The sequence below is a fragment of the Pollicipes pollicipes genome, unplaced genomic scaffold (genome assembly GCF_011947565.3).
Source record: "Pollicipes pollicipes isolate AB1234 unplaced genomic scaffold, Ppol_2.1 Scaffold_3447;HRSCAF=4054_pilon_pilon_pilon, whole genome shotgun sequence".
In the NCBI taxonomy this organism is placed as follows: Eukaryota; Metazoa; Arthropoda; class Thecostraca; order Pollicipedomorpha; family Pollicipedidae; genus Pollicipes; species Pollicipes pollicipes.
Window position 1 is genome coordinate 35,874,714 of NW_023596297.1, and position 14,542 is coordinate 35,889,255.

The 14,542-nt window shown below is 49.0% G+C and overlaps 2 protein-coding genes across 8 annotated transcripts; one reads left to right on the forward strand and one right to left on the reverse strand.

Annotated features, from left to right (window-relative positions):
* Positions 1-899: 899 nt before the first annotated feature.
* UQCR-Q (Ubiquinol-cytochrome c reductase ubiquinone-binding protein) lies at positions 900-5,683 on the reverse strand. Of its 3 annotated transcripts, none has more exons than XM_037214139.1 (3): positions 5,625-5,683; positions 1,901-2,082; positions 900-1,328 (listed from the first exon to the last, which is right to left on the reverse strand). In XM_037214139.1, exons 2-3 carry the CDS (start codon positions 2,049-2,051, stop codon positions 1,234-1,236), a joined length of 246 nt encoding a protein of 81 aa, XP_037070034.1. In that variant the 5' UTR covers positions 2,052-2,082; positions 5,625-5,683; the 3' UTR covers positions 900-1,233. The 3 variants fall into 3 exon arrangements, with proteins under 3 accessions (XP_037070034.1, XP_037070037.1, XP_037070036.1); XM_037214142.1 differs by lacking the exon at positions 5,625-5,683 and adding an exon at positions 5,554-5,611; XM_037214141.1 differs by lacking the exon at positions 5,625-5,683 and adding an exon at positions 2,920-3,190.
* A 316-nt stretch (positions 5,684-5,999) lies between these two features.
* Yif1 (Yip1d-interacting factor 1) lies at positions 6,000-14,109 on the forward strand. Of its 5 annotated transcripts, none has more exons than XM_037214135.1 (7): positions 6,000-6,043; positions 8,263-8,493; positions 8,808-9,128; positions 9,756-9,892; positions 10,040-10,195; positions 10,734-10,827; positions 11,191-14,109. In XM_037214135.1, exons 2-7 carry the CDS (start codon positions 8,326-8,328, stop codon positions 11,383-11,385), a joined length of 1,071 nt encoding a protein of 356 aa, XP_037070030.1. In that variant the 5' UTR covers positions 6,000-6,043; positions 8,263-8,325; the 3' UTR covers positions 11,386-14,109. The 5 variants fall into 5 exon arrangements, with proteins under 5 accessions (XP_037070030.1, XP_037070029.1, XP_037070033.1 ...); XM_037214134.1 differs by having other exon boundaries at positions 6,013-6,099; XM_037214138.1 differs by having other exon boundaries at positions 6,015-6,043; positions 8,268-8,493.
* Positions 14,110-14,542: the final 433 nt, after the last annotated feature.

Genomic DNA, 14,542 nt, shown 5'->3' on the forward strand with positions numbered 1-14,542 from the left:
CGGCGCAGGTCACGGACCTAAAATGGCTCAAGTCTTCATTTTGTTTTTAGGAGTTCACCGCTTAGCGTAACCTTGACGTCGATTCAAGCACAAAATCAAACCAATCTCGTGGGGTAGTCGCCAAGATCCAAAGGTAAGGTGAGAGGTGAAAAGCAAAGGCAAAGTAAAGGTAAAGTAAAGGTAGTGCAAAGTTTGACATTTGGACTTCTTTGACCCAAAGGTCATGACATAGGGGCCATAAATCTTGCCAAGTCAACGTACGGGTTACCCGACCCTGTGATTTGGTGTTTCTGGCTTTCTTAAGTCCTTAAGATCCCAAGGGGTTGAACTGACCCACACCTGGGCGAAGGATATTTAACCGGCTGCCCTCGCGAGTTAAAAGATCCGCGTGAGGGGGGCGAGAGGCCCAGAGCCCAGATAAAAATTGGGTTATCCTCTTCCTACAGCACTGGCAAAGGAGCATTGCAAATGACGTACTTTGAGCTGTTTGGATGAGTTATTGGGGAAAGTGCGTGTTGCGCTCTGAATAACCGGGTGGGAATGGACAGTGTTGGACGAGGCGATGTTCCAGACGGAGTATCCCCAGTTGACGAGTCGGGATTAACCCCACTTTAATCCCACCACAAATTTGGGATTTACATGGCGCGTCCCGACACATCAGTCAAGTAGTGGACACGGTTTTTACAGACAGGGAACACGGTTGTCATGTCCCGGAGCTAAAACAAAATAGCAGGCGATGTTTGGTCACCGCTGCGTGCCTTCCATTTGTTCTCGTCATAACAGCATAGGGTAGGACCTGACAATGGTGAAGGCTCTACGTCACTGAAGTGGGCGTTGGACACGCTGTACCATTGAAGACGTATGTTGCACTAGCTTGCTTCTCGTCCAAATCACACCAGTTTTGTCACCATCGTCCGGCAGAAGCAGTATATTTCAGCCAGTCATTAAACCCTTATCATCGGACATGGTGGGAAATAGGAGAACAAAGCCGTCTATTTCATAAATCTGAAACGGACCACATGGTTCCTACTCCTCACTACCGCCTTACAATACCGCACATCTCATATCTACACAAAACGAGCGGGGACGGGCGGCGGCGGCGGCAGCCGACCATCCGGCGTGCAGTCGCCGTCTCCGCTGCACCGGCGGCGGCCGACCATCCGGCCCGCAGTCGCCGCCGCCGCTACACCGGCGGCTCGGTCAGTCCGGCTCTACACGGGCCGTCACTCCGGCTCAGACGTCGTTGGCGTAGTCGGCCGGGTTCTTGCGCGAGAGCCGGGTGTGCTCGGCCTCACCCCACGTGTACAGCAGGTAGGCGGCCAGGAACGCTGCGGCACGGCGGGCACCACGTCAGGCTGGTGTAGCGGGACTGCCCACGCGTGACGGACGCGCGCAGGTCTGTATGCGCAGTCGGAAACACGTCGGTCCGACAGTGGTGTGGGACAATCACGTGATGGCAGGGCTCATCATGGCAGGCAAGGTCGACCGAGAGCTTCATAGACCGGACTTAGCGGGAAGCTTCTGTTTTTGGTTTTGCCTGCTAGCACCGTAAATATTTTAGCGGTTGGTTTGCCGACATGCAGGCTAAAAGACCCTGCCACTTTACTGTAGTGGTTACCCAAGTGCAAAGGACAAACTAGTTTACACAGTGAATGCACGTGGTTTTAAGATAGTTTGCGTGCAATGCCGTAAGATTAAAAGACTGACTATGAGGCATTGACGAACAGCTGCTGTTCCATATTGCAAAGGTCACATCCCGTTCTAATGACACAAACTATTTGGTTATCATACTCTTAAGACGGCCACAGTCACGCCGTTGAAGTCCTATCCGAGACAACAGTACGTTCCCAGCGGCTGATGCTGCCCAGCTGTCGTCTCCCCGGCCCTCGCCACCACTCACGGGGCGCCACGGTGAAGACGTTGCCGCGGATCCTCCTCAGCATGTTCAGCGGCGCCTTGCTGATACCGGCGAAGGCACGCTGCTCGAACGGCGACAGCCGGTACGAGACGACGCCACGCGATTTGTGCAGGTTCCCAAAACCCAGACCCATCTCGCCTGTAGACTGCTACCGTGCGGGACAACTGTGGGGAGAGTTAATACGCGTGAGTAGCGTAAACTATGTGCCTGGGATGATGCAAATGCAGGCTACATCTTTCAGAAATTTTCCCCACACTGATGTGCCACAGGATTACATGCTTGCAATGCTTTGTTTGAATTGCTTCAATCTATTGGCAAAGACAGTCGCTTCATGTCATTACAGCAGGAGTTACAAGTACCCCTGCTGCAACCTGTACCACACTGCAAGCAGAGTTGTTCTTGTGTGATGTAACTGTCTATGACCCAGACTGCAAAAAAACATGGCAACAATTTGGGGGCAACCACCCCATAAACCTCGGCACTTTGAGTTTCGTGCACTGTTTTCATGCTCAAACCAGTGCTTAATCTCACTGAGACACCAGTCTTTGTCAATGTGCAAATAAATAGCTAAATAGCACAGCCTGAGTCATTCTTTTTCTTCAAAATTTTGCTGTAATAATTGGCACATCACAGCAAGATAAATGCACAGCCACCATGGAAACATTGTAATTGGGGTGCCCAAAAGCCCAAACATCCCCAGCAAGATAAATACAGCAGTTTTTATACATATTATTGTAGTACCACTTTAGCTCTGAGCATTGGATGCACTGAAAATACCTTTAACAGTGGGGTAAATTAACCTTACATTCCAATTGAGATGGTCCAAGGGCCTATCATCTTCAGTTCTGGAACCCTATGGAAGCAAATACTTCTGCAGGATGAGGTCTGGAGATGTGTGGTGTTTCCCTTCTCCCAACCCAGTGCAGTATGTAGGTGATGGTGTTACAGATCATTATTCAAATTTCACAGTGATTTTTGCAAGCAAACTTTGTGGTGTTTACCTTGTTTCCATATCTTTCTCTCCATAAGCCTCAGGACCACGCTTCATTTAAACCAATAAGCTTCAGGACCATGCTTCATTTAAACCAATCATGAACCAAGGGGCAATGTAGGCCCAGGTAGTTATTTTGCCTGGTCCAATTACGTGCCTTCACACCCAAGGTCTAATTACTTTGAGTAACAAACCGGGATGTCTTCCACCCCATTATCGCTCTTTTGACAAATCAGTTACTTCATGTAATTACTTCAGGGGTCACAAGTACACAGGCTGCAAGTTGTACTACACTGTAAACAGAGTTGTTCTTGTGTGATGTAACTGCCTATGACCCAGACTGCCAAAAGAACCATGGCAAAAATTTCAGGGCATTCACACCATACATCTGAGCACAGATAAGACAGTCATATTAGCTTTATTTCTTGGGGAAAACCAGGAGAATTGAGATGTAGTTGAGTTGATATTTCAGCAACATGCCTTTATTGAAACAATAGCAGAAGATACATGCATGTTACCAAAATATCAACCCAACTATATCCCCATTCTCCTGTTTTTTTCCCAGGCATAATGCCAACACTACTGTCCAATCTTTATGAATAATGTTCCTTGCTAATGCACCAAACAACTAATGTAAATTGGGGCACTTTGAGTCTCATCTACAAACACTGCTATAAGCAGTGCATTAACAGCAAATTGTCAAGGAACCATGTTGTAAATGTATTTCCAAGTAAAAATGCCCCAGTATGTTTTTCAAGCAGACATTATTTGCAAACTTTGCATAACTAGGTAAATTAATTTCATATATCTGTGGCATGCTTAGTGCACTTCTGCCATGCAGATTTATGAACAGTGGATGGACTTTTAGCAGGCTGGTCTATGGTACCATCAGCAAACACATCATGAAATAGCTGAAGAACAGCAATAGTTAGGGGTGCCGGTAGTGTGGTGGTTAACACATCTGGGTTAACCGCTGCACGTCTGGGAAACCAGAGGTACAGGGTTTGATTCCCTGTGGTGCCCGCCCTCCTGCCAGGGTGGGAGGCAGTCAATGCCACATAGCCTCAGCAGCTGAGTGCGTTGCTAAGCCCCAATGACACACACAACAGTGATAGATAACAAGCAAGCCTATAAATATTTTAGGGCAGCAAAAGCACTCAATGAAAAAGACATCATTTCCTGCATGAGCCAGGCATAGCAGCGACATCTCCACAACAATGTCAGCACATGTTCATCATAAATCTGAGTGCCCGGTGTAGGTACACATTGCAACCTAATGTTAGAAAAAATCAGTGTACACCATTCATTGTGTTTAAGGTGGAACATATCATAAATAATCTTAAAACAGGTAGATTCATGCTCCTACCTTCAAATTTTAATATTTACGATAGCGAACTCCCGAGCGCCGCACCCACCCCCATCGCCTCCACTCCCCAGTGCCATTTCTGTGTTGCTGTTGTGTAATTACAATATTACTGCTTATCAAGAACCATAAAAAATGCATGGGACCAAGGTAACAATAATGCAATGAAAAAACGTTTTTTATCTCAGTCTAGGTACATTAATGAAACAGACAGGCCAGAATAGTCCTAACCTAACCTAACCTAACCTAACCTAACCTAACCTAACCTAACCTAACCTAACCTAACCTAACCTAACCTAACCTAACCTAACCTAACCTAACCTAACCTAACCTAACCTAACCTAACCTAACCTAACCTAACCTAACCTAACCTAACCTAGCCTAACACCCACCCTATCCCCTTCAACCCAGTGTCCCATTGGCATCAATGTTCCATGCCATATATATGCACTGTATTAAGAAGTTTTGTTTAGCCACCATATTCTCATTTTGCTTTTCATTCCCAAGCAAAAACATCATATTTCCCCACCATGTTGACCAATCTACAAACAATATAGAAGAATGCTTGGATATGCACAGAACACATTTTATTGAATTCTTGTTACTATAGCCTCATACATTTTTATGGTTCTTGATGCGCAGTAATGTTGTGATCACACAGTAATGTTGTGATCACGCTTAGAAATGGTGCCAGGGTCGTGGTTACTGAGTGTTTGTGCTCAGATGTTTGCTATCATAGTCATTTAAGTTCCAAGGTAAGAGTTTAGATGACCTGCTTTTATGATTAATTACCATATGTTCTGCCCTAAAAATGATAATTGATGTATAATGCTCTTTCTTAACATCAGGTAGCAATGTATACCCTGACCTGTTGCTGAGATACATTTAGACAAGCACAATATGAAAACATCTCTTCCACACCAGCACTGTGAAAATATAGCAAAATCTAGCCTTGCCTGAGTTAGGTCATTACAGGCTCATGGTCAAGCACACATGACATACCAAATCATGAGCTTTGGTACCCTGAATGAATTTTATGCACCATTGGCAGAAGTGAGTCTGTGTAAAATTAGGCAGTGAAATCATACTCAAATCGTCACCACAATTTCTGCTGTGACACATCATTTTAGAGCCCAGGGTCACATCGACTTTCTGATTTCTGGATTACATGCCTGGCAACAGCTTCGCACGTTACGTAAGGACAATGGGAAGCAAACCGTAAAATATTAAATCAGATGATGGTAAGTTAATATATTACAAAACGACGCCCTGGTGACATACCAATCATTGAGTAAACGGCATACAGGGGAACAAAGGAATTACACACAGCACGCCCGACCGCCCACCCTTACCCCACGATGAATTCTGACAAGAAGAGGTCCGTTTCGTCCGTTTTGTCGCTTACCGTCCATACGAAGAAACCAGGGTATTGGTAACAATCACGTTATAAATGTCGCATTCTTAGCTACCAAACGAAAAAGCACCATGCCGAGGAAGCTCTCTGCTTAATACAAAGATCTTCTGTTATATTCCAATTGATGAGTTTAATATCAAAATTTGGCTTTGAGTTAAGAAAAAACATTTTAAAAGCTAGATAAAACCCATGTTTATCTCAGGTATATCTCGTTTTCGGAAAAAAATGTCATTTTTGTTGCATTGCATGTTTTCCTTTTTTGTCATTCGACACGTTTTCCTCAATTTCCTTCAAGTGTGTTGGAGGTTTGCTACGCAACTTTGGCTCAGGACCAGCGACCGGTCGACTCATCGAAGGGTCAGCAGGGCCCGGGCCCCGGTTTCGATATATCTGCATGGGTCGTCCTCGCAGTGGTTTGTATAGCATCTACATGCAACTAAAAAATTATATTATGCACGTCGAAGCAGTTTCGTGACAATGATCTGTTGAACAGGTACCTGCAATGTCAAAATCACACTTGGAGTGTTACTGGGGTCTGGTTTGTTTTTATGACATTTTTATAGAGTAAATGCGAAATAAGTTCGTACTTGATCAGAATTTGCTGCTTTCTGGAGCCCAACTACCTCAGCGGGGGTCATGCCCAAGGCTAAAAACGTGCCATAATCACGGAGGGCCCTGCCAGTTAGGTAGGTAACAGTAAGAGATCAGTGGGCATTCATTCCAACCAGATTTGATTGAATCTACCTTCCATTTTTGCATTTGATTGATCATTATGGTTAAGTTGGTATTATTTGATATGCTGTTCTCATAGTACACTTTTTTTTGCTCATCTCACTGACAAAAGCAGTGCATCAAATGTTTCGTGTAATTCATCCTAACTGCTGCCAGTTATGGATTTTTATGACACCTCTTGGTAGCTCTGAGCTGTGGGTATATAATGAATTTGCAGGGAAAAATAAACAGCCCAATGTTTTGTCATTGTCAAAAGATCTGCAGTGTCCTGTCATGTTCAAGTTCAAATGCAATTTTTGCCCAGTTTCTGTGTTGTTTCCTTGTGAGTTTCCATACTCAGTCCACTTTTTAATACTTAACCAGGTTTTCTCACCTCAACTTGGTTGGGCTACCTGTCTGATAGGCTGAGGATTATATTTGGTTATGAAGTGGAGGATCCCAGAAAGATTGGCATACTCTGTGGCCTCATTACAAAAACATATGTGAGGGTCCAAAAAGCCAAGGCTCAAATAGTTGCCTCTGCATGAGCGTACTGGAGAAAACAACGTTTTCTGGTTATGGGTGCACCAATTTTATAATCAAAGAGGGAGTTAAGCAGCTGGTTATCAGTCAGAAATAGTGCATATTTTTGTTGGTTGTTGATTTTGTTGACAGGATCACACATGTGGAGAAGAAAAAACTATAGGCTGTATAGGGCACATATGGAGTGTGTTTTATGCTGGGGAAAGGAGCAATCAAATCAGACCTGAGGTAGGGCAGTCACTCCTGAAAACAAAGAATGTTGGCTCCTAGTGTCATTGGATGAGAAGACTTGAAGGATGGCAGATATGAAATGACATGAGGACAGGCTCAAGCAAGCTATTTGACTCAGGATCACATCAGTGACTGAAGAATCTCTTTTTTGCCTCTGTCTGAGACATCTTATAGAAGAGTTAAAGGTGATGGCCTATTGTTTATGAGCCCACAGAAGACCAAAAAGGAGATCATCTGGATGAATGGTGCTTTTCCTGTCAAATTTTTTGTTGTACTGAATAAGATCAGCTCTTAGAACTGTCCCCTGCACTGAATCATTAAGGACCACAGGTCAGAACCAAAATTCAAGGTCTTCCAGGCCCTCTTCTTGGCCCATATTCACGGACCTTTAAAAAATGGATGTCCTGATGATAACCAATGTTCCAGATACAACAGAAATACTAAATAACTGGTTAAATGTCTGACGGAGAGGTGTATCATTAACTGATATGTAACATGAGCTGTATCATGAACTCACATGAGCAACAAATGGTGGATTTCAGAGGTTTTAGGCAAGATCATCAGCTTGGTGTGCTGTTGTCTGTATATGGTCATGAAACTTGAGGCTGCCATCAATTGTGATACCTAGGTTAGACTGGGTTCTTGTTGCACTGGTTAAATGTGCCCTGTTGTGCTGAAATGTGTGCCCTGAATTTGTTGAATGTTGTCTTTGCCATGCTATCACTGTATTCACAAGAGCTTAGCTATAGCATTGATTTACCCTTTCTTTGGACAATACTGTCTTCGGTTTGGAATGCCCAAAGCCTTTATGCACCCAGATCAATTTAGTGTGCATAGCTGCAAAACTCAAGACTCAAAGTCTTAATGCACCCAAATAAATATAGTGTGGATAGCTGTAAAACCCCCATCTATACTCAGAAGAAGCTTTGCTTTATTAAGCAAAATCTTACTGCACTTCAATCTGCATTTAGGTAGTGATACTGAGTTTCAACCAGTTGAGAACTGCAGTATTGAGGCTGCTGTGGTGACAGCCAACTGATATTGCAAATGTCTGTGCGTGACCAAATATTCACCGCATGACAACATTTCAGAGCAGTAGTGGTTGAAATCTTGCACATCGACACAAGTTGCAAGGTGGAAGATGGATCCTGGCTATGATGGCTATGGACAGTATGGCCACCAAAACAGCCATGGACAGTATGGTGATCCAGGAGGGATGCCCAATCAGGGGCAGTATGGTCAGAACCAGGGACAATATGGTCAGAACCAGGGACAATATGGCCAGAGTCAGGGACAGTACAGTCAGTATGGAGGCTATGCTGGTAAGAATACTTGTTGTCTGAACTGATTACCATAACCTCTGATTACTGAAATGTTGTGATATGTGATGCAGGGCTGGCTATGCCATCATATTTTTATCCATGAAATCTTGTTTTGCTGAATTGTGGGTTTATTTTTGAATTATGAACCTAGCAGCTCATTTTGCACTGGCACATGGTGATGCTTGTAGCCAGAAAGTTGGAATTAAAATTCACTGAAGGTGCGTTTGAAGAGGCAAAGCAGTCATATCGCTGTCACATGACAAACAACAACTTCTGAAGCGTGCTCACCAGCTGCCGTGACGGCGTCTCGCCAGGCTACCCGCCGCAGCAGTCACCAGTATGCTGGTTATGGGTACGAGCCGCCGCCGTCTGCACGGCCGCAGCAGCAGCAGCAGCGCGCGCCACCGGCCAGTCCGTACGGCCAGCCCTTCCCCGGCGCCGACGTGCTGCAGAACCCGATGATGCAGGACATGGCCATGCAGTACGGCCAGAACGTGCTGGGCCAGGGCCGCCAGGCGGTGGAGCGGAGCATGGAGAAGTACATGTCGATCTCGCGGCTGAAGTACTACTTCGCGGTGGACACGGCCTACGTGAGCCGCAAGCTGCGGCTCCTCTTCCTGCCCTTCACCAACTCGGTGAGAGCGGCGTCGCGCTCCCGGGCGGACGTGAACGCGGCCAGTGCACGCCGGGTGTCGATCAGTGGGAGAGTGTGGCTGGCGCGGCGGCAGGCTGGCCTCTGGCTGTGCTGGGGGTCAGGTCCGTCACGGTCGGCTGCAACCGCGTGTCTGGGGCTGGTTAGACGTCAGCGGTGCGGCGGTTGCACGTGGCAGCCTTGCTTTGGCATTGAGATGGGTGTGGATGTGTGAAGGACAATGTCATGCCTCATAGCCTCCTGGTCCGTCTCGTACTTGAGCGCACTACGTTTCATCATTGTCGCTGTGCTGCGCAGCTGCTGCAGCTCACATGCTTGATGTGTACCCGGCCCATTGCGACGCTATGTCACACATTCCTATACAGTCGGCCAATTTCGGCGCGACGCGAGTCAAATCGCGCTCTGCGGGCACCGGCTGCTGTTCAGCGTGTCTGGAGTCGGTGTCTGCTCCCCCCTCCCCCCTGTCGGGGCTCACACATAGCCACCTGTGTCCCCCCGCCGTATGTTTGTGTGTGTGCACACGTGCGTGCGTGCGTGCGTGCGTGCGTGCGTGCGTGCGTGTGTACGCCTGTCCGGCCGTTGGCGTGACCCGTGCGCTGCCGGTGGACAGGACTGGTCGGTGCGGTACAGCTCGGAGGAGCCCATCCAGCCGCGGCACGAAGTCAACGCCCCCGACCTCTACATCCCCAGCATGGCATTCATCACCTACATCTTGGTGGCTGGCTTCCTGCTCGGCAAGCAGCAGAGGTGAGTGCGGCGGAGCGCGCGCCCTTGTGAGCGACAAGCTCCGAGCCCTAAGTTCGCTCCGATGGCTGCTAGCGGTGTCGATACTCACAGGTTGCCCCCCCCCCCCCCCACCCTCCCTGCTGACGCCGGTGTCTGCTGCTGCGGCAGGTTCAGCCCCGAGGCGCTAGGCATGCAGGCCAGCTCAGCCACCGCCTGGCTGGTGTTCGAAGTTGTGGTCGTGCTATTCACAATGTACGTCATGAACACACAGACCAACCTGCGCACCTTCGATATCATCGCCTTCTCCGGATACAAGTTCGTGGGGTGAGTTTCGACCGGGCGTCACGCCCGCGTGGAATGGCTGTATGCTTTTGACTTACTCAACCCATTCAACCTCATCCCACTCAACGACCTGCGAATAATTTTCTCGGCATCCTGCACGCATCGAGTGTTATCGTTTGTAAGGTGTTTGTTTGCATCTCAGATGTTTTTTTCAGCTATCTGTATTTTTAAAGGTACCTTTCTACACCATTAAAAGTCGCTATTGGGTCAAGACATTTTGGTGTAGCATGATGTAAACATGCGCATGTGTAACTGCAGGTCTAGTCTTCATATGCAACCGTCGTGCATTCGTGTTTGCATAGGCATTCACCCAACTATTGATTCCTTGTATCTCAGCAGGCCAGGCGTGTGCAACGGAAGTGAATGCTAGGAAGCTCTTGCCTGTCACTGTTTGATTCCGAAGAGGCCCTCACTGCACTCTATGGCCGTTTTCATTGGCGCGACCTTTGCACTTGGCCAATTTCTCGTATGTTTTCTCATGCGTGACAGATCAATTAGCTAACCTCAGTTCATTTTTCAGGATGATAATTACTTTGCTGTCCAGTCTGTTTTTGGACAGGACTGGGTACTACTGCGTGCTGCTCTACTGTAGCGCCATGTGCGCATTGTTTTTGGTAAGTTAAACATTTCCAAAGTATTTCTTGTCATGCGATTTGCATGCCTTAGTCAAGTTTGTCCTCAGTATCTTTGTTTACATCCTTTTGTCCTAGATACTTAAAAGACTTGGGCATTGGCCTTTTTTGTAGTTTGCCATTTTCCGTATTTTCAGGGGTTGTTCACGTTTTTAGTCGACGTTGGGCGAAGCTGCAAATATCTTTACGGCGGATGACATACGACATTGCACGCACCCCTAATATGCTTGTTTTCAGGTGCCACAATGTCATAAAAAATGTCACGGCAGCGTCATCATAAACCAGTTACCTCTCGCCGCCCTGGGGGCGCCGAGCCGTACTCCAGCTTCTCCGACTGCCCGGCAGGTGCGAACGCTGAAGGTGCAGCTGCAACCGATGCAGGAGGACCTGCAGGGCGGCAGCGGCGTCAAGCGGCGGCTGTACCTGCTGCTGCTCATCTCGGCCGCCCAGCCAATCATGATGTACTGGCTCACCACACACCTCGTCTTCTTCGCTCCGCCGCTGCCCGCCTTCGACCCGCTGCCGCCCAGCGCCCTCTGATCGCCAGCCGGTGCCCTCTGATCGCCACCCGGCGCCATCTGACCGCCGCCCGGCGCCCGCTGGTCGCCGCCCGGCGCCCGTCTGGTCGCCGCCCGGTGCCCTCTCGTCGCCGTCCGTCTCACGGACCGCGTGAGATGAGACCGGTGGCTGCTGTCCGCCGACCTGGGCTGGCGGTCCGGCTGGAGTGCGGCGGTTCTGGGCCGTGGCCGCTCTGCTGGCGGCGGCCAGCCATCGACGACGGGCGGGAGTCGCCAGTGCGCTGTGATTGTACCCGGTGCAGTGAGCTTTGCGTCGTTAACCCTTCTGAGCGAGGTCGTCGTGTCGGTGTCTACTGCCGGGACCCGTCTTGGTGGGCGTGGATCCCGCGACATTACGGTCCTGTCGGGGCCGACTCGTGTCGGCTGCAGACGACCCTCCGGCGACCGTGGTACGGGTGGATCGTGGCAGACAGTCAGTTGGCCGGCCGCCTCCCCAGGCCGAGACGAAATAACACGGCGCCTGTGCGGTTTTAGCCCCAGCTGGCTATGCCATCGGGCCGGTAGGTGCTTGGTCGTTTCGATTCTTACGTGCGGACGGCTGCCCGTCATCTGTCGATACAGAAATCATGCCGAAGATAGGTCTAGTTTCTGGCGAAGCTTAAGCTGGGGGCATGCATGTTGTTCTGCCAGTTTCCTTTCGGCCAGGCTCGAAATTATTGCTCAGAATGGGACCATCGGCTGCACGTTTATGAACATCGTCAAATCACGAATGCATATTTTTTGGTGGCCCACCGGCATACAGGTTTTATATGGTGGTGTCCTTGTGCCTCCTTGGTGGTGGGCACCCTAGTCTTGAAACACGTTCACTCATCCATTTCCTGCCGAAACGAAACGCGTGATTTCTGCGCTCGCTGTTACGCAGTTGGGTGGGTTTGCGCACGTCGCTTCCTATCGACCGAAGCCGTCGTTCGTTTGTGAAGTCCGCCATCCGTGTCGGCCCTGCGGCCGCGCGGGCCGGTCCGTGTCGGCATCCTTCCGCCTGCCAGGTCACGGCTGCGATCGTATGTGACGACGAGAGGTCAGCCGGTACCATCGCTCGAACACCCACACCCCGTCCGGACGGGCAGATCACAGGCCTCGTCGGCTGGCAGGTTATGCATTATCAGCTGCCTCACCTGATCAACACCAAATGGAGTGTGGTCGACGCCCAGTGGCGCCGGGGCCGCGTGGGGTGTCCCGTACGGTGCTGCCAGATAATCCTTGTGGGGCTCTGAGCGGATAGTGTGCAACGCGTCAGCCAAATCCGGTGTTTGTATTGACTATGGGCGTTGCAGAGCCCATGCGAAACTCGTCGGCCGGTGTTGACCTGGCGCATGCGGCGCGCACGCGTCGAGGTCGGTCGGCGCGGTGCTGCCACCTGTCGGCCCAAGGCTCTCCTGACGGATGATATATCGTGGTGCTGGGTCGAGGCGCAGGGATAAAGCGATCTTCGCACGACAACGTGCGCCATCTCGCTGGGCGGGTTCCCCGCAGCCTGACTGACTGAGTATGATATTTCGGGGAGTTATTGAATAGTCGAATGCGTCGTTGGATCCGCGCTGTATTCTATCGGTGGCAGCGGTTCGCTTGCGTAGGAGTCTGGTGTAGTGTTGAGTTGCCGTGACTAGCGCGTGCTGTGTCATATCTGCTGAGCCAAGTTCAGAGTGATCTTGGTGAAATTGTGATCGTTGTACTGCTGGTCTGGCCTTGTTTAATAAGATAATGAGACTTCAAGGTTATTTGGCTGTCTCATTGGACAGAAAGTTTCGCGGGCTGATTGCTAGAGGTCTTCTGGCCGTCCAATGTCATATCTAAGTGAGTCCTGCACCGTGGAAGTCCCTCTCCCACGCCTTGGGCTTGGACAAAGTGTCTTGCAGGGAACTAGAGTCAAGAATTACGGAATGTTGCCGGCAGTCGCGTTTTGCGGAATGTCATGGTGTCATGGAATGCTTTCAACTTGCCATGTCCCTGTGAGACCACTGCGCCGGACTCCCCCGACGATGGGTGAGCATCGCCCTTTTGTGGTGGGACGTACGATACCAGACAAAAATGATTGGATGATCTGAAAGCAACGAACCACCGTCAATGCTTCTCATTACTACTTCAGACTGCATCGTCCCAACCTGCCATGCGACGTCCGCACATTCTTTGTCACTGTCTTCAAGGCAGGGATCTGCAGTAATGTATTAATGGTTCAAAAACGGTGGTCCGAGGATGGATTATCTATGTATCTATGTATGAGTTGTTTTGCTATGCGAGTGCTGGCACGGTGAATGCAGGGGAAGACACCCAAATCATGATTGTACTGGGAAAGGGCGTCAATTCTGCACGTCTGGTGGCACCATCTCAGTAACTCAGCAAGAACAATTTGATAATGGTGAACTAGATCACCCGCAGTTTGCGGCTAGGGTGGCTGGCGTGCGTTTCGAAATATGAATCGACGCGATGTGTTAGAGGTGTGGAAATGATTTGTATTCTCAGCAAATTTGTGATAGACGAGCTGAATCGTGAATTGGCTCACGAACCGACCATTTTGGCATGAACCTGTGAGCTAAGTCTGCTCGTCAGGAGAAACGCCGCTTTGAGCCGTGGACTGAACCACTTTCTTCGCAAATTTCATGAGCTCAAGCGCGATCTGGTGTTTTCTTATATTGCATCAGCAAGCCATGTGTCTCAACTTAAAATGGTAACATGAGGGAACACGGGATGTTGGAGAACATTTACGGACAATTTCAAAGTGTTAAAATGAGCAGCGTGCAGCATTAGTCATAGAGCTTATTGCGAAAGCAGCACTAAGGGCCGGATTAGAAACGTCGGTCGGGTGCGAACCGCGCCGATTGATTTGGTTTCTTCTATAAACGTTGTTTTTTATGCTGACTGAAAAAGCTAAGCAGCCCGTGAGGTGTCTCGGTGCGATTGAAAATTGGCGTACAAAACTTGGCAGTCATTCTCTGTTGGCTGCGTGAATGCAGAACATCAAGAGAACTTCAGTATGGCGAAACTTTTGCGTTGACCGCGTTTCGATGAATACATGTTAGAGTCGCGCTTGCCTTGGGGAACACTCGCGTGAAAAGCTACACCATATGTGATACCTATCATACCGCTTTCTACACCCCATAGTCGATTCTCGCAAGTAACAA